At 37.2% G+C, this 19,852-nt stretch overlaps 1 protein-coding gene across 2 annotated transcripts in view; it reads left to right on the top strand.

Moving 5' to 3' along the window:
- The window catches only part of FANCC (FA complementation group C), a 91,846-nt gene that overhangs the window by 39,428 nt on the left and 32,566 nt on the right, over positions 1-19,852 (top strand). For both annotated transcript variants that reach the window (XM_048932171.1, XM_048932172.1), the window contains exons 5-6: positions 18,575-18,694; positions 19,466-19,530. In XM_048932171.1, the coding sequence (XP_048788128.1) occupies positions 18,575-18,694; positions 19,466-19,530 (185 nt within the window). The remainder of the gene's footprint in view (positions 1-18,574; positions 18,695-19,465; positions 19,531-19,852) is intronic.

Genomic DNA, 19,852 nt, shown 5'->3' with positions numbered 1-19,852 from the left:
ACCACAAAACCCAGCAACAGCATAGGATTAGAAGCACCGAACCAATTTTGAAAGAGTCAGGACTTCTGAATTAAACAAAACAAGCAAAAAATGTCTTTACGTAGAGGTAACATACCTATAAGGTATTGTGTATTGTCAGGCAGTGCTAAGAGGAAGGGTATCATGTGGATGGACTGCGTAGAGTTTTTTGAATGGAGCCTTTGTACTCAGTCAAGGTGCCTGAACCTTTATTTTAAGTTTAATGTTGTGCAGAGCTGTTTAATAATTCTTCCCTTCTTTTTCTCAAAATTGTAACAACTGCACAGAATTTAAGAAAACAATGCTTATTATCATCTCTCAAAAAAAAAGAGAGATAGTAGCACCACAGTCACGTTACAGCCTTGAGATTAATGTGGGAGAATACTGCTGTTTATAAAATGAGTGTTAACAAAATAGTAAGAACTCCTGCTCTTTCACTGGCCATACTTTGTGCAGTAAAATGTTTGTCCTTTTTGTTTGTGAGAGTAAAACTTCAGCTGAAATGGTGATAAACCAGTTATGGCCAAGCAGGGGTACAGGTTTGAGGATAAATGTAACAATCAAACACTTGTCAGCTCTAAGTATAACATTTACAAACCTAAATTCAGACCTTGAAGATAATTTCTGTTTACTAGAAAATCCAGTAAGCATTTGGAAAAACCTTGGGAGTCAAAAATCAGAGGCAGATCAACTATTTTGTTTAGTGTCACATCTAAGAGTACGAAGAACAAAGATTAGTTGAAAAGACTTGTCCGTTGCATGTGTGAGATTGCATATAGAGGCACAGATAAAGCTCCATGTAGATAAATGGAAAATGCTACACATGTGGATGTGAGGGAGCACTGGTGGTAGGACAAGGGGAAATGGTTTCAAGTTAAAAGACGGAGATTGAATACAAGAAATAAGTTTTTTACAACACATGTGGTTGTCCAGAGAGGTGATAGATATCCTGTCCTTGGAGACATTCATGGTCAGGCTGGACCAGGCTCTGAGAAGCCTGATCTAGCTGTTAGTGTCCCTAATCATTGCAGCGGAGTTGGACTAGATGGCCTTTAAATGATCCCTTCAAACTGAAATGATTCAAGAAAAATGTATATGTGAGAATGATTTTTATTTTTGTTTTATAATTTTGAAAATGTTAAACTTAGTAATAAGGCTTAGTAGGGCTTGCATCTAGTCTTTCCATGACATTTTTATCTCAACTTACAACAGTGTTGTCAAATCAGAGCATTATACTAGTGACTTTGGAACACTATTCCTGCATCACTGTCTTTTGCTTGAAATTTTCCTTAAAATAAATAATATATACGTGCACATATATACTATAATTTAGTAATATTATATATATATATATAAACTATATAATCATAGAATCACCAAGGTTGAAAAAGACCTCCCAGATCATGCAGTCCTGTCACCAATATTTCCCTCTAAACCATGTCCTGCAGTACAACATCTAAACACTTCTTGAACATCTGTAGGGACAGTGACTCCACCACCTCCCTGGTCAGCTCATTCCAGCACCTGACCACTTTCTCACAGAGAAAGTATTTCCTAACATCCTGAATCCTCCCCAGGTGCAACTGGAGGCCATCCCCTCTAGTTCTATTGCTTGTTACATGGGAGAAGAGGCTGACCCCCACTGCACCACAACCTTTCTTCAGGTAATTGTAGGGAGCAATAATGTCTCTGCTGAGCCTCCTCCTTTCCATACTGAACAATCCCAGCTCTCTCAATTGCTTCTCATAAGATTTGTGCTCCAGATCCCTCACTGTCTTCATTGCCCTTCTCTGGACACACTCTTTGGTGCCTTGCTTTCTTGTAGGTGAGGAGCCCAAAACTGAACACAGTACTTGAGGTGCAGCCTCAGCAGGACTGAATACAGAATATATTTACCTGCGTATATACGTATGAAATGTTTCTTGTTGTTTCTGCTTGTCTTCAACACTGTGAAGAAGAAGGTTATCTGGTTACTCTATGCTTATTGCACTATTTTCTCTCCTGTTTCCTCTCTATTTCCGTATTACAGATACCTTTTTTTCTCCTTTCTTCTTTGATACCAACGCTAATCACAAAAAAAAAAAAAAAAAAAAAAAAAAAAAAAGTTTACAGTTTTGTCTTGTGATATTGTTTTCCTTCCATGGGTACTCAGTATACTTTGGGAAAAGACTACATTCTGAGGAAATTCTTTACTTCATATGAAATGTGAGAGTGAAGTACAAGATGTGACTGCAAGGCTTTTTTTTCCACATTACTTCTTAGCTACTTCATTCTATCTAGTCTGTAAACTTTCGGTACCAGTCTCCCTCATCTTAGTATGTTCTGTAAATCTCTGATGTTGAGAGGTGCTAGTCTGTGATAGGACTCCAAGAAGATTGTAAGTGGTAAGATTTTTTGGCTTCCAGAATGTAATATCAGTATTTGTCAGAAACAGTATCTTTCATATTGCAAAACTGTTCTTTCTTGTCTTAACTAATCAGTTGATTTTTTCAGGACTACCCATCTCTTGTCCAACTCTGTATCTTTAGTTTCAGGTAGGAATATCATAGAATCATAGAATCACCAAGGTTGGAAAAGACCCATGAGATCACCCAGTCCAACCATTTACTCATCAGCAGTAGTTCTCAGTAGACCATGTCCCTCAACACAACATCCAAATACCATATGGTATTGTACCATCTTTTGTTACCCAACTAGAAAGTGATTCTCCCTTCTGTCACAGGTTGAGATGATCCACTAGTTTCAGTGATGAAACAGGAATTACTTGTACTGCTTTCAAATAGCAAAAAAAGCCCTCAACACAATCTTGAAGTTCATATGAAAGCAGAAAACAGTTAAAGCAGAGCACTATAAAGTATCTCCTTTCCAAATGAGTTTTGTAATCACAACACTTTGTTTTTCCTTCTCATTCAGCTTGTTTACCTACTTCACTGCAGTGTGCTGCAGTAAAGCTTTTAAGAATGTAGTTTATCTTGGTAGATGAATGAGCATCTTGTGTGGTTGAAGATGAGTTGCAACATAACATTTTCTGTCCAGGTGTTCTCTTCTTGTTCTAATTGAGGTCAGCATGGGAATTCTAGAGGCCTTGATTCCATCTGATCAGTGGGCTACTTTTTAGGCATTGCAGAGTGTTATGAGTGATTTTGATTAATTTGCATTCTAATTGAGCTATTTTTTCTGCCAAGCAGAGTTTCAAACTCCAATTTCAAATTTCCTAATGAACGTAGATGCAGTATGTACCCGCACTTTGTAATAGCTCATGCCTATGAACGGATGTTCAGGTTTCTTCAGGACCTTTTGTGAAAGTCTTTCTGTCAGTGTGTATCTCAACAAGTTTGTTCTCTTCCGTCAAGACAAATAAGTGTCAGAAAATGCATCAGCATCTCAGGTTCACATACATGTCATACATTTTGAACAGCCTGGTAATTTAGGTAAGCAATGAAAAAAACAGTCTCCGTTCATGCATAGTTAATCTAGGGCTGGAATATACGTTTCCTTCATTGAAAGAACAGCTGTGAACCTCACTGTGGGAGATTGACATTACTAGTTCTTTGCAGGAATGCTTCACAAAATGTTGTTATTAGGAAATAACATGATAAGAATAATCCAAATATAACATTTATATAAATTATAACTTTTTTTTTAACTTACTATCTCTTACTTTTTAAAAGCAAATATAAAAGGTTTTTCTAAAAGCTTTTCTATGAGATGTGAATTTAAGGTAATATGGAGAAGATTAAAAAAAAAGTGGGAAATTAAAAGCCAAATTGAAATATTTGAATATTATGAGCATAGTTCATCTGTTATTATTGAAGAAATTAAAGGAGAAATAATGTTTCATAGAAAATAAGGTTTAAAGTGGTTTTATTTCAGATACACTGCTTGAAACTTTACTGTTGTTTCTCCCTTCTAATTTAGTAATATTCAGACCAAGACAAATAAATAGTTACTTTAGGCTACTTCTTATGTTTGTAATACCATTACCTGCAGTATTTAACTGCAGGTAAAATGCAAGATAATTAGAAACTAATGCCAGTTTAAGAGAGCTGGAGACAAGTAGGGATCTGTGTTCTTTTTCATAGTGGTTGTGGAAAGAATAAAGTCTGTTCTCCAAGGGGCATGCTTCCAAAGTAGAGATGGAAAATGTGAAGTCTCCAGGAGGCCAGAGTAGTTCAAAGTTACTTAATCACTTTCTGAGACTCACTTTTGTGGTTTTAAGGATCTGACGGCTTTTTTGGCATGTTTGGAAAAGTGGAGTTGTCATTCCTCTTCTAAACTGTGCAAATAATCATCAGGAACTTTGGTACTGCAAAGATTGTAGTGTATTCCTTCAGATGAAAGACATATGATGGTAATTACAGTAGGTATCTTGTTTATACTTTTCCTACTCATTTTTTTCTGTATTTTCCCCCTGGAAAATACTTCTGGAGTCTTTGTGGCAGTTTTCCTTAGTCACTGTATGTGGAATTTAACTTTGCTTGCAATCAAAAGTTTATACCAAAAGGGATCTAAGACTTTTCCTCAGGATGTTGTCTGGAGTGGGTGGAGATGAATGGGCTTTTTACACAATCCTTGAATTTTTTCATTCAGCCCTGCTTCTGGTACATCCTTCTTCCCTCCTTTGTTCGGCACTAGCATACTGTTCAGTATAACTCTTCGTACTTACAGCCAGTAGACAATCTGTTCTTTTCGTAGGGGCATCTATGCAGCCAACTCCTGGCTAAATTGTTGAAGTGGTACAGCCTGCCTCATAAATTTGGTTGGGAAGAATACAATAACAGCCATGTGTTGTGCTTCCAGCAACAGCATCATACTGCTTAGTTTTGGATGATAGAGCACCACACATCAGGAGAACGTCTGGAATACAAGTTTCAAATTTAACTACTACATAAAGCAAAGAATAAAATTTGAAGTAGAATTTTCTGCTAAGAAAACTACAACCAACAATTGAAAAAGAATTTGAATGAAAACAATTTTGATGTTTAGGTCTTTATTTCTCTCAAATTTACTGTTAATATGAACTGTTGAGCATTCTTAAAGGAAAAGGAGTAAGTTGTAATGCATTGAAATCTAGGATCTTTGGAGATTTTCAATATATGTATTCACATGACAAAATAATAGAGGGATTTGTAATAATTTATTGCTCTTTAGATTTGTATCTAATCCAAAAATCACATGGTATCTAGTCACATAGTGCTTTAAAGATGTAAAGCTTATTGTAAAAAATGTAAGGTGAAGAGGTGATGTGACATTCTGTATCTTCAGATAAGAAAGTTAAAGTGACTGTTTTGGTGGTCGATCTGCCTTTACTATGACACCGGTTGTAAGGCAAAATATTTTAACAAACCTGAAGTACAAATAGTTAAAGTATTCAGTTTTTGAATACTTGTGCATATCAAAATAACTTGCTATTCATCTTCAATGGTTTTCTTGTTGGATAAATTGCTGCAACACATGCAATAGATTATAAGAAGACTTCCAGTACAATAATTACAACACAAAGCAGGCTTTACTGGCAGATACTAGAACACAGAACTCTTTAATCATAGTACTTCCCATAGCATGGGTGGTCACAGTCTGCAGACGATTCAGATAATCCATTCTCTATGCAACAGCAGTTGTAAAAAAAAAATAAAATAAAATAAAAAAATTAAGTAAACAGCGTTCCACAGATGTTCAACGTCTTCAGTTTTGAGAAAGTATAGCTTCTCTTTGCCACTCCCCTGTACTGCTTGTTTCTGACAGCCATAATCATATGGGCCATGCTTTCTAGAAAGTAAATTCTTCTAGAAGCAAATCAGTAGTATATAATGCATATACACTCTTCAGAAAGTTTTCTTTCTTTAAAATATATGCTATTTTAAAACTGTGCATTTTTTTGTTTTCTGACCATAAGAATTCACTTTTGACATAAAACATAGTATGATCAATTTTTTTAAAAAAACCTTTTATATTCCCTGTTTCCCTTTCCTGGGAAGCTGTTGCAGAGAGTCCAGAGGAGAGCCACAAAGATGATCAGGGGACTGGAGCATCTCCCATATGAGGACAGGCTGAGGGAGCTGGGCTTGTTCAGCCTGGAGAGGAGAAGGCTGCGGGGTGACCTCATTGCAGCATTTCAGCACCAAAAGGGATCCTACAAACAGGAGGGGAATCAACTCTTTGAAAGGGGAGATAACAACAGGACAAGGGGAAATGGTTTTAAGTTGAGTGAGGGAAGATTTAGGTTGGATGTCAGGGGGAAGTTCTTTACAGGGAGAGTGGTGAGGTGCTGGAACAGGCTGCCCAAAGAAGTTGTGGGTGCTCAGTTCCTGGAAGTGTTCAAGGCCAGAGTGGATGGGGCCCTGGGCAGCCTGGTCTAGTATTAAATGGGGAAGTTGGTGTCCCTGCCAGTGGCAAGGGAGGATTGGAGATTCAAGAACTCAAACATGTAAATGAGCGTGAAAGAAATATCTTAATTCTTGCCCTGGATAACACCTAGTTTAAAGTTAGCTTTCCTTTGAATCAAGCAGAGAACGGAAGATTGTTAAATGAAAATATATACACACTTTAAAATCTGTCATTATTGACTATAGCCCAAAGACTTATCAATTCCTAATGTGATGTAGGACATTTCAGCTTTTAAATTATGGTAAAAATTCATTTTGAAAGCCAAGTCTGCTTGCTTTGCAGCATGCCCTGAGGGAATAATGAGTGATAATGGCACTTTTTTTTTTGTCATTTCTGCTATTTGTTTGTGTCCTACAGATTAACTTGGAAAGGGGAACAGGCTTCTCCGAGCTGCTGACGTTTTTATTCCTGTCTCCTCATATGTATGTTATGTGTACACGCAACATATGTTGGCCAGAGATGGGGCAGTTTTGGAATCATTGTTCAATGTGTTTGTTCAGCTGCACCAGCTGTGTCAGTATGTGTAATTATTTACGCTGGATACACACCTAGTGAAATCTGCTTCACTCAGGAATACTATGCGGAGATTCTGATTTGCTCTAGGATCACTGAAATGTGAAGTTAGTTTTCGTTGATAACTAAATCATGTTTTAGTTGCAAAGTTATAATGATAAATTAAAGCCTTTATTTACTGGAAGCTTTTTAATGTCTTTCGTAAGTTGTTGCCTATTTCAGTAACGTGTTCTAGTAATGCGTGTATTTGTCATTAAACAGGTGGGAAATGTAAGATTAGCATGTGATCTGTTCCATGTCTGCTCTATGCAAATAAGATCTTCTTCTTTATTACTACCATGTTTTTCTTTTAAAGAAATTTAATGCTTATGAAATAAAGACCATAGGCTGTTCTATCCATGTTTGAAACAGAAGGAAAGATACGAGACTGGACAAGTAGAATAAATACAATGGAGGGTGAATAGAAGACATCAGCCAATAAACAAACAGACGGAAAAGAAGCAAGAAAATTAAAATGTTCCATGGATAAAACACAGAAGGCATCCAAACTAATGCTTTTGAATGAGAATCTAGAAGAAAACTGCAATCAAGTAACTGAGAAATTCAATACAGATTTGTCTTTAAAACTTTATAACGACAGAAAAAGGTCTCATTAACAGACAACATCTAAGTGTGATGATTATGCAGTATATTCAGGAATTGACTAATTATCTTGTACGCTCCATGGTCCCTCTCTGAGTGTCTGCATTGCGGTACACAGGATGTTATAACCTGGTTCCACAAAATTTTCTGGCCTCAGATCATGAATTCTCCTAATGCCTTTTGTCACTTTGGCTTTGATGCTTATTGTCCCAAAGTTTTACTGAGGTTACTGACACAATTTTTTTTTTTTTTTTTTTAAATTTTTTTTTCTGTTGTTCTTTCAATTTTTGGAAATTCACTTGAAGGAGTTCTAGGTGATTTCTGAACAATTGAAGATTATGCATTTAAGTTGTTTGTTAGCCTTCTCATTAACTATTTTGTGAATCAACTTTCTAAGTTGATTTGGACATTCTCTATCCACCCATGGACAATTGCTTGGAAGGATGTAAAAGTATTTGCAATACTTGGTTTTATTACCACTTTCTTCTGATTAAGTATAGAATGTTAACAAGTATTGTATTGGGGGAAAAACAGACTCCTATCCTTTTTTTTCAAATAGGTAATTCTTTTAAGAATGCCAAGATAACAAATAATTTCTTAGTTTCTAGGCCAAAGTAAACATAAGCTAAGTATCTCAAAACAAGAAATGAAGGATTCTGGTTTTTCTCTAAGGCTGCTTGAGCTTTAACAGAAAGTGTTGCAATTTGCTAGCCTGCCAGCCAGCTTTCTTAAAGCACTTCAGTAGCGCCAGATGGCTTTAGAAAAGAATAATGATTTGTTACTGAAAAAGAAGCATCTGAAGAAGTTCTGTTGGCTGTAGAGACTTTTTCTCAGCCTACTGTAATTAGTGACTGCTATTGTATCATCACTATATGTGTATTTTGTATGTTTTTGCAAAAAGTTCAAGAACATTTTTCTCTCCTTAACACTGAGCAATTTGACACTTCTTTAAGTCCAAAAACAACTGTGTAAAAACAATTTCTCTGAAACATCATCCTGAGTTAGTTGCAACACAGACCAATTTCAAGCATAAATATTTATTGATGATTTACTGATAAATTATATGTTTCTAGGAATTACTGAAGTCATAGATTTAAACTAAAAAGTAAAACAATGTTATGATGCAGTCGATCTTCCTAAACATAAATATCTTTGGTTTTTTTCCTTTTTTTTCGTTCATGGATTTGAAGAATTATTGTGTGCGAAACTTGCTTTTTGGCTTTTGAAATTTGTGGAGGGAAGAGGGAAATTGATTCTAAATCTCTGGCTACTTAAGCCAGAGGGCTGAAAAAAGAGATTTATGGTTGACTCTGGTAAAAGTATTGAATTTCCTTTTGTAAGCTAGTGTAAATGCGTGTTTTATTTTAGCAGCAATGTTCTCTCTAATACAGAGGGTAATAGCGCCTTTTAGGTAGATGTTTTTTAAAGTGAGGAGTAAGAAAGGAGGAGATTGGAAACTGCTTTTTCTGTTTAAGACCAAGCATAGCTTCAAAGTTTGCCCACAGTTTCTAAGTTGTTTTTTTTTATGATTTCCAAGGGCTTTGTTAGTGATTTGCAGATGGAACTTAGGCTTTGGAACTCATCCATTACAAAGCTGTGTGGTCTTAGCCACAGTAGTAGTGCAACATGTTTTTCCTGTGTTAGCCTCGCAGAAGTTAACCAAGCTTAAATTGGTAAGAGAACAACAGTGCAGCTTCCCTCCCCCTTTCCCATAATTATATTTACTGCATACCACTTGGAAATTAGGATCAGGTTCATTTTGAATTGCATGAAAGAATGTAACACTTTTCTTCCATTTTAAGAATCAGAAGGAAAAATGTAAGCATCATCTTTTTAATGAGCTACATGTATCAACAAGATGAATGGAATTCATAGCATGCATTAATTTCTAAAGAAGTATATCAGTCTGAGTGATTTTATTTTTTTTTTTGCCTGTAAGCTTTACTTGTAGGTTTTCATCCTCCTTTTGTCTATTTTTGCATCTATTATTTTTTTAAAAAGCAAATTGTAATTACAACTGTAGAAAGCAAGTTAAATAAATTGGTCACTGTTGTATCAGGTATGGTGTGGAGAACTTGGAATCCATGCTTTCCTGTCCAAACTAATGCAAACTATTCAAACTAATGTAAATCTGGCAACATTAATTTGTGAAAGAATATATATATATTTTAAACTCTAATTAATATTAAGTCTAGTCATTCATCTGTAGATTTTCTGTAACTTGATCAGATTCTTGAATGCCAAAACCTTTGTCTCTGTAGGAGTGTTTAGTAGAGTAATTTGTTTACCATCAGCTAATCTTTCATGGTTATCAATGGAGATTTAGATATGGGCAGATTTCAGACTGTCACTTCATGCAGTAAGAAAAATGAGAAGTGTCAACAAAACCTAGCCATGTGCTTGTGGCCAACAATTTTATTTAATGTTCTGGTATAGACATTTAGCTAATAAAACCATCCCACAAATGCAAAGGATGTGTATCTACAAACTAGGCTGAAACAAACAAAAAAAAACTTCCTAACAGTAAATGTCAGAAAGAAACTTGGGAAGAAGACTCCACTCCATCCTACATTTAGGCACTTTGGCCCTGATCCAGGAAATTAGGGAGGAATATTTTAAGGTTAAAGTTATGTTGAAACTTAAGTACTTTGTTTGTGCAAACCTTACTGTAGTTACTTGTATATTTTCCTTTTGTTATAGAGAGAATTGTGTTGATTGGCTGATCACTGAAATGTGTGTGTGTGTGGTATGGCATTTTGTCTATTTGAAATATGCTTGAATCTTAAGGGAGAAATTGGAGATTTTAATATAGTTATCATTGGTAAGTAGTTAAAGAATTGGTTGTGTTTTTTTTTTTTACTGTTTTATGAAATACACTCACATTTTTGTTATAATTAAGTTGTTAACAAATGTGTGTCATATAATTTTCCCTAGTTTAAACATTAAGGTTTATATAAATTCATTAGAAAAGAATTTTGCTTAAAGTAAAATACTGCTCTGAAGCCTATACATATTAAGTATGTATAATGTTGTACACATTTTCTCTTTGATTTTGATTTGTGGAAAACTTATTTTCTGTCTTTTTCCTGGAATTTAGGAACAAGTGAGCAACAGGTCCTATAAGCAAAATTAAAAGTAAAAGGCTTTGTTAAGATTGGATAAGTACTTGGAAGTAATATGAATTGCATTACATTAGCATCCTGCTGACAAAATCAGTTTCATAAGTAGTTGGTGTTTAATCAGTCTGCGTGAGCAGGCTTCCTTGTCATTTATACACTTGGCCACTGTGAATGAGCTTAGCTTTAAACATGTCAGAGCAGTGTGTTTACCTTGCTTCCCAAGAACTGTGGTCTTTCCAAACAATTTGGAAATTAATTTTTGAAGTGAGGATGCTGCCTCTTTAAGGAAAGAAATAAAATGTGTCATACAGCTTTTTATATTTTTTATATTTTTGTATGAAAGATGATCTAATTCATTGCTAATGTTGTAGCTGATTACATAGTTTTGAGGTATTTTTAGAGCCAGTTTGGAAGTAGAATGAGATTTCTTGTATTCTAGCCCTGTATTTAAAGCAGTGGACCATCTGACAGTATAGAAGCACTTGAGAGCAAAACTGATATACAGACTCTTTAAATAATTGCATATTCATTTCAAAATCTGATAAAATGCAAAGAGGAATTATTTCTAATACTTCCCCTGAGTAAATTGTATTTCATTTTTTATTATACCCTTTTTTTTTCTTAGCAAAGTAGAGAAAATTTAGTTCCTTTCAAACTGGATGGAAAGATTGGAAATAAACTTGTTACTGGTATAGATTTGAGAAATTTACTCTTGGGCTTCCATTGTATGTGTATTCCAACAAATTCATATAGATCATAGTTTTCAGTAAAGTATTACTACTGATCTCTTTGCAAAAAACAATGGCAGTTTACTTTGAAAGATAGTATAGTAAGAAGAAACATTCTTCTGAAAAAGTGACAGCTCCTTCTGTTCCATTCTGATTTACCTGTTGCTTTGATGGAGTCATCTAAGTTAGCAAAAGTAACACAACAGTGTCACTGGGAAACCCTAATTAGTATCAGGTTTGATAGGCTCATCCCAGTGACACCATCGATCTTTTCTGTCTAAAAAAACCTGTTCCTGTTGATTTCACAGATGCTGAGAATCATAAATACTTTAGAGAGAGGGTGTTGAGAGGTTTCCAGAAACAAATCATTTTGTTTGGTTCCCTGGAATGTCTTTGAAACTGTGTCATAAATTCCGGGATAGTTGTTACACAAATACAGATACTAGTATAGAACTTGTCATGTAGTCCTGTAATTAAAAACAACAACATCAAAGCATGAGTAACCTGTATTGATATCTTGATAATCTTTATAATGTTGAGAGCTGCAGATCAATTGAAGGTCAACCAGGGGATCAGGCCCAGTCAGCATGAGTTCATGAATGGTAGATCCTGTCTGACAAACTTAATATCATTCTATGACAAGGAGGCCCACTGAGTTGATGAAGGCAAGGCTTTTGATGTGGTCTGCCTGACTTCAGTAAAGCCTTTGACACTGTCCCCCACAACATCCTCATGGAAAAGCTGGCTGCCCATGGTTTGAATGGGCATACCCTCTGCTGAGTGAAACTCTAGTTGAATGGCCATGCCCAAAGAGTTGTGGTCAGTAGAGTTAAATCCAGTAAATTGGTGGCCAATCATCAGTCGTGTCCCCTAGGGCTCTTACTGGGGCCACTCCTATTTAACATCTTTATTAATGATCTTAATGAGGGGATTCAGTCTACTTTCAGTAAATTTGCAGACACCAAGTTGGGAGGGAATGTTGATCTACCAGAGGGGAGAAAAACACTATAGAGATCTGGATAGGCTGGATCCAAGGGACCAAGGTAAACTATATGCGTTTCAGTAGGGCCAAGTGTCAGGTCTTGCATTTTGATCACAACCCCAGGCAATCCTACAGGCTTGGGGGAAGGAGTGGTTGGAAAGCTGCCTGACAGAAAGGGACCTTGGTGTACTGATGGACAGTCAGCTGAATATTAGCCAGCAGTTTGCGCAGGAGGCCAAAAAGGCCAGTGGCATCCTAGGATGTATCTGGAATGGTGGGGTGATCAGGAGAAGTAATCCTGCCCCTGTATTCAGCACTGGTGAGGCCCCACCTCAAGTACTGCGTTAATTTTTGGTCACCTCAATACAGAAAGGAAATTGAGGTGCTGGAGCAGGTCTGAAGAAGGGCAGTAAGGCTGGTGAAGGGCTTGGAGAATGCACCCTACAAGGAGTGACTAAAGGAACTGGGGCTGTTTAGTTTGGGGAGAGACCTTATTGCTCTCTTCCAATACCTGAAAGCTGATTGCATTGAAAGTAGGGGTTGGTCTTTTCTCACTGGTGACAGGTGACAGGATGAGGGGAAATGACCTAACGTTGCACCAGGGGGGATTTAGGTTGGGTACAGAAAGGGTTTTTAAGCACTGGAATAGGCTCCCCAGGGAGGTGGCTGAGTCACCATCCCTGAATGTGTTTAAAAACTGTTTGGATGTGGTGCTTGGGGGCATGATTTAGTGGTGAATTGTTGGAGCTAGGGTAGTATGATTAGGTTGTGGTTGAACTTGATGATCTTGAAGGTCTTTTCCAACCAGGCAGTTCTATGATCTTGATAGGTCTTTTCTAACTGAGCGATTCTATCATTCTATGAGAAGCAGCCAGCTTCTCCACAAGGATGTTTTGAGGCAGTGTCAAAGGCCAGGTGGACCACATTGACTGCCTTACCTTCATCCGCTAAGTGGATCACATTGTCATAGAATGATATCAAGTTTGTCTTGCAGAATTTACTATTCCACATAGCCATGCTGACTGGGCTAGGCCCGATCCCTGGTTGACTTTAATTGCTCCATGATGACTCCTGAAATTATCCGTTCCATAACCTTCCTTGGCACTGAGATGAGATTGATAGGAGTGCAGCTACCAGGACCATCCTTCTGGCTCTTTTTGAAAATGGGTGCCGCATTTGCCAGTCTCCAGTCCACTGGGACATCCTCAGTTAGCCAGGACTGTCTAAGGATGACGGAGAGTGGCTTGGCAGCCACATCCGTCAACTCCCTCAACACCCTAAGGTGCAATCCATCTGGCCCCATGGACTTGTGAGTGTCCAGCTTTTGGAGCAGGTTAAAAACCATCTCATCGTGGATTATGCAGGGCCTATTCTGTTCCCTATCCCTATGTACCAGTAGAAGAGGCTGTGTGCCTAGGGAACAACCAGTCTTACTATTAAAGACTGAGGCAAAGAAGGCATTGAGTAGCTCAGCCTTATCCTGATCCTTGATCACCATGTTGCTCTCTGCATCCAACAAGGGATGGAGATTCTCCCTAGCCCCCTTCTCCTCCTCTTACTGTTGATGTATTTATAGAAATATTTATTGTTTTCCTTAGTGGCCAAGTTCAGTTCTAGTTGGGCTTTACCTTTTCTAATTTTCTACCTGCACAGCTTCACTGTGTATTTGTAATCCTCATAAACAGCTTGACCCTTTTTCCAAAGACCATAAACTTCCCTTTTGTTCCAGAGTTCCAGCCAAAGGTCTCTGTTCAGCCATTCTGGTCTCCTTCTCCACCAGCTCATCTTCCATGGCTTGGGGATGGTCAGCTCCTGCACCTTAAAAATAACTTCCTTAAAGTATTCCCAGCTTTCCTGGGCCCCTATGCCTTCCAGAACTACCTCCCAAAGGACTCTCTAACCATGGTCTGAAAGTCCAAGACCAAAGTCTGCCTTCCAGAAGTTGGTGGTAGTTCTGCTGAATCCCCTCTGTGGTTCAACAAGGATAAAAAAAGTCTATCATTTTGTGATCACTTTGCTCCAAATGGCCTCCAACCTTTACATCCCCTGCAAGACCTTCTCCGTTAATAAACAGCAGGTCCAGGATTTTCCTTTCCCTTGTTGGCTCCTTCACTGGCTGTGTCAGGAAGTTATCTCCCACGCACTCTAGGAACCTTTGGGTCTTTTCCCTTTCTGCTGTATTATAATTCCAGCAGATGTCTGGGAAGTTCAAGAAGCCCACGAGATCAAGTGGTAGAGACCTTGAGGCCTTACCCAACTGTAGTATCTTATCTACCTCTTCATCCAGTTTGGATGGCATGTAGCAGACTCCCACAGTAATGTCATTCTTGTTGGCCTTCACTTTTATTCTGACCCATAAGCTTTCTACCCTCATCACCATCATTAATTTCCATACATTCACATTCTTTCTTAACATAGAGGGCCACACCACCACCTTTCCTGACTCGTCTACCTCTTTTGAAAAGTTGGTAGCCATCCATCACAGTGCTCAACTGTGTGAGTCATCCCACCATGTTTCCATGATGGCGACTATGTCGTAGCTTTCCAACCACACAGTGGCCTCTGCCCCTCCTGTTTGTTACCCATGCTGTGTGCATTAGTGTAAATGCACCAGAGTTGGGCCACCTTCTGAGTGGGAGAAGTCCTAATACCCTCTTGACCATACTCAGGTGTTTCTGTAGTCTTTGTACAAAAAGGTGAGTCCTTCTCTTCCTTCACCAAGACACAAGACTGTGGGATATTACTAGCACATCCCCCTCCCACACTCATTGGCACGTTACATATACGCTCCTTTCTAGTAACCCCAGTTTCACCACCATCCCCACCCCTCATTGGTTGAGTTTAAAGCTCAATCAATGAACCTTTCCAATTCCCACTGTAAAACCCATTTCCACCAGTGATGGTCTTCCCAGTTCCCACTGTAAAACCCTTTTCCACTGGTGGGATAAGCTATTTCTATTGAATGCCAGCAGACCTGGTCTCATGTAAATCGAGCTGAGATCTAAAAATCCAAACCCCTGCCAGGCACACCAGGCTAAGAGCCAAGTATTAATCCCATCATGTTCAGTGTCTCCTCATTCCCTATAACTGGAGGGATAGAGAACACAACTCATGCTTCCAAGTCCTTGACCAGTCTCCCCAAGGCTCTGAAATCCTTCTTCATAGTCCCTAGGGAAGTTCTTCCTATTTCATCACTGCCTACCTGAAACAGCAATAGGGAATAAACAAGAATAGGGAATAATCCGAGGACTGTACTAAGGAAGGAAATTTCTTCCTTTCCTCTTTGAACCTGGGCTCCCAGAAAGCAGCAGACCTCCCTGTGTAGTAGAAAAGTCAGAGAACTTTAATTCCAAGGCTGTGGGGATTGTATGTATTGTATGTATTCACATTCAAGTAGAACTAAGATAATTTCCTCTTTTGTGTCCTATTGAACCAATGATGAGGGAAATCGATCTAGAACAGAAATAAATAATTTCTAATATCACAAGTATGCCTGACTTCGGATAATTTTCCAGAATTGTGACACCTTCTTAGTGAAACACTTTGGCCACAGATTCATCTATTTTTCTGCCTTGTGTAACATGGTGTTAGTGACTTAGAAAAGTGAGTGTAAAATGATTTACTGCCGGAAATAATGCACAATTGTGTAAATCTCAAATTGTATTCTTTGTTGAATTAGATTAGAATCTGTGACTGTGACCATGAGCATAACGCTGCATTTAGTATTGACACATCCCATCATATTCTTCAGTACCTTCTTCTGGGTTTCAAATTGTTCCTTAAAGCTGATTAGTCTTAAATCACTGACCTCTGATATTAGGATTCCACGCAGTAGCAATTACATAGTTATGTTAGTTTCACAATGCTTTGTAATACAATAATGGAACCTATTATGACTTCTCAATATTTCCAGCATTCTATAAGAATCTTTTTAACAAAATTCTCCAAAATGTTCTAGATTTCTCTATAATATTTTCTCAAGAAGTTTATTTTGGTAGTGAAAGGAGAAGCTTACGTGTAAGAAACTCCTCAGTTTCACAGCTGTCTGGTTCTGACCCCATTCTGAAGCCCCATTCACATGATGTGAAGTAACTAATGATACTTTCTTTTAGGTCTGAGAATCACTGGAATTTAGACACTTGTCTGTGAACTTTAAGGCTTGAGATAAAGACAAGAAATGTAATTGCCTTTTAGTTTAGGTATAAGCTGATTTCTGGCTGATATCAATCCCCTTCCTCTCTTTTGTACTTGTGTACAGGTGTGCTGTTAGAAGATGAGGTGATGGAATAACTTAAAGCATCACATTTTCAAGAAACAATCTGTCTTAAGTAAATGTAGAAGTGTTTTGTGAATGTTTGCTTTCTTTCATACCTAATGAAATATATAGGTGTAATAAGTCATTATGTATAAACAGAGTTAGGTGTACAAATAAGTTACATTTTCTGGAGAGGAGAATTTCTGGACATTTGTTGTGGTTTAACCCAGCTGGTGGCTGAGTACCACGGTCACTCACATGCTATCCCCCCTGCCCAGGGATGGGGAGACAATCAGGAAAAAACAAAGAAGAACTTGTGCATTGAGATAAAACTATTTACTAAGATAGGGAAAAGGAATATATATATGCTCCGAAGAAAACAGTTCCCATCCATGCTGAAATTAAGACATCTTTTGCACCAAAGAAAGCATTTAAACCCAAATACATAAAGATAAATGCTTTATTGTTTCCAAATTTGTTATCTTACTTGCATTTAAGTATCTCTCTGGCTTTACGCTGGTGACACAGCCTGTAAAATGAAGTATCTAAGACGTATAGTTGAATTTTTAATGTTTTTCACCTTTTAGTATTTAAGTCTCTTTTATATATCAAATACTTCTTTTCATATTGACTACAGCATCTCTTTGCCCCTGTTTCCTTTGCGTCCTTCTGGCTACTCGGAGGTTTGATATTTCAGAAAAAAACTAATCTACAAAATCCCATTAGGGATGTAGTGATGTGCACAGAAAAAGAGGATGTGGAAAACAAACCAAAGGCATGCAAAACAAACAAGCAACAAGCAAGAAATACTGCTTTGTAGGATCTACTTGACTGAATCCTTGATAGTGTTCTGAAAATGAAGTCTAACTTGAGTAATAGTTACAACGGAAAATAATACAATTTGTGGTTCTATATTAATAAATTAATCAAGACATGTTTGGAGGTTGTGCAACTTAATAGATTTTAGAATTTTTAATCATATTTAGAAATGTGTACCTTTTGAAAATCCCCGTTTAAATGTTTTTTTTTTTCGTTAAGAATGCAGAAATTACTTCTGAGATACTTCTGAAACCGTGATCTCACAGCACTTTCTGACTTCTTTTCTTTGACTTCTGACTTCTTTCTTCAGAAAAGTCACTAGGTGGCGGTAGAACTACAATTTTTCCTAGCTCAGGCTATTCGGGAAAAAACATTGACACTAACAGACAACAATATTTAGACATTTAACATAAGTCTGTAAGGTTCTAAACCAATCCTATATGAAAGTACAGTAAATAATATGTCCAAGTGCTTGTTGTTTCTTTTGATGGTGATTTTTTTCATGTATCTCTGGTGTGCTTTTGCTGATTGTATCTTCTCTCATGTTAATATATCACACATGGAATACAACTTATTCTAATTACTTCTACTGAAACAAAAATATTGCCCACCTGCTACTACTGCCAGGCTGAGACAGAAACCCAGACAGAAGGAGAACAACTTTCCTAGGCTGATGTGCACTCTCACACAGAGCTCCAAAGGAGCAACAGAGCAGCCCAGATATTTGCTTGAGGGGAGCTCCAGAATCTGGAAGTCTTCACTAGAGGCCTGAGAGCAGATGGGAGTGTAATGGGTGTAAATGTGCTCAACTCAACAAACTTTTCAAGCAAGTGGTCATGCTAAGAGAGGAATCACCAGTCATAACAATGGAAATCTGAGAGAGAGCTTGATACATAGTATTGTGCAGTTACATGGACAAACTGACTGCCCTAAATCCCTGCAAGAGAAAGAAAATAAGGTAGCTTGAGCCCAGCTGAAGTGGCACTGAACCAATGCATGCACCATGGGAAATAGGCTGGAATTGGAAACCATTGTGCAATTAGAAAGCTGTTACCTAAGCATACTGTATCCTAATACTTTTTTGCATTGTTCTTTTGTTCCTTTCTTCCAGAACTTACTGTGCCATCTCCTTTCTTCTTCTAAATGGGAAAAAACCGAGGCTGAAACCAGTACGTTCATATCAGCTCTTGGCTACACATCAGCAGATTATTATTGTCACTTGGTTGAAAATGTAAGTATTTTGTGCAGTTGAGATTTTGTTATTAACAGCACCAGTTTATAAGCACATACGGGGAGTTGTCAATGTTACAAGGAACATGAACTGAACTTTGCTTATCTTTCTTACTTCAGTTACTTTTACAGCCTTTTAAGGGAGAAAATAAAGTAAATAAAATGAATCTCTGGACAGAATAAATTTTTTTTTTGTTAGAGTATAAATAGTAGAGGTTGAGTAGAGGTTGATAAAACATTTTGTTCCTGTTGTAATATGGCCAAAATGTCTGTCCTAACATTCATTTTTTTCCATCTGAATTTTAAATGATATGTATATATAGTACATTAGAACATAAATTTTGAATGTTTTTTTTTACTTCATGCATTGCATTCAAAATAGTAGATGAGCTTTGAATCTTAAGAAAAGTTTCTTTTATTTTTGATATATTGAAAAATCAGGAATAGTATCTGATAATAGACTGAATCAGGTAAAACATCTAAAAATTACTGACTTTCCAAAAGTTTTGCCTCAGCTCTTAGCAAAGCTAAAATAGCTTGTTAGTATGCAAATGTGGAAGGTATAGAATGTGTTCAGAAATGTTTTGAATGGTTTAGTGAGTGATCTGGACAGTTTTGATTTGGGCTTGATAACTTAAAAAAATATGATTGAGTCAAAATGAAAAGTTGCTTACCTCCACAGAGTATCAGTGATGCAGACAATCACGAAACTAATGTCTGCTTATCTGGAGTATGGTTTTTTTTTCATGTAATTTTTTTTTTTTTTTAACAGATCGTCTCTTCATTAGTAACGGAACTCAGAGGAAATCAATTTAGTGAACTTAACATTCAGGGGAGGTAAGTGTTATCCAAATATAATTTTGATATGTTTTAATTTCAGTCACTAGTTCAACGAGGGCCTTTTTGTAGTCTTGAGCATGCAAGCAGTTAGGCATCAGCCTGAAAACTTTAATTACTCAGGTAGATATTTTCAGGTATGAAGAAGCTTATTAAATTATGTTCATGTAAGAATTTAAACTTACCTGATAATCATCATGTTTACTGCTTAACTTCTTTTAGCCAAACTTGCAGTTACTGTAAGAGAAAAAAAAAAAAAATTCAAAGGATTTTTTTTGCCTTTGTCTGTAATAGTTTCATATGGCAGAATAATGTTGCATTT

This window comes from Lagopus muta, chromosome Z (assembly GCF_023343835.1).
Source record: "Lagopus muta isolate bLagMut1 chromosome Z, bLagMut1 primary, whole genome shotgun sequence".
Taxonomy (NCBI): Eukaryota; Metazoa; Chordata; class Aves; order Galliformes; family Phasianidae; genus Lagopus; species Lagopus muta.
Note: the sequence above shows the minus strand (reverse complement) of the source record. Positions and strands in the feature narration are given on the sequence as shown.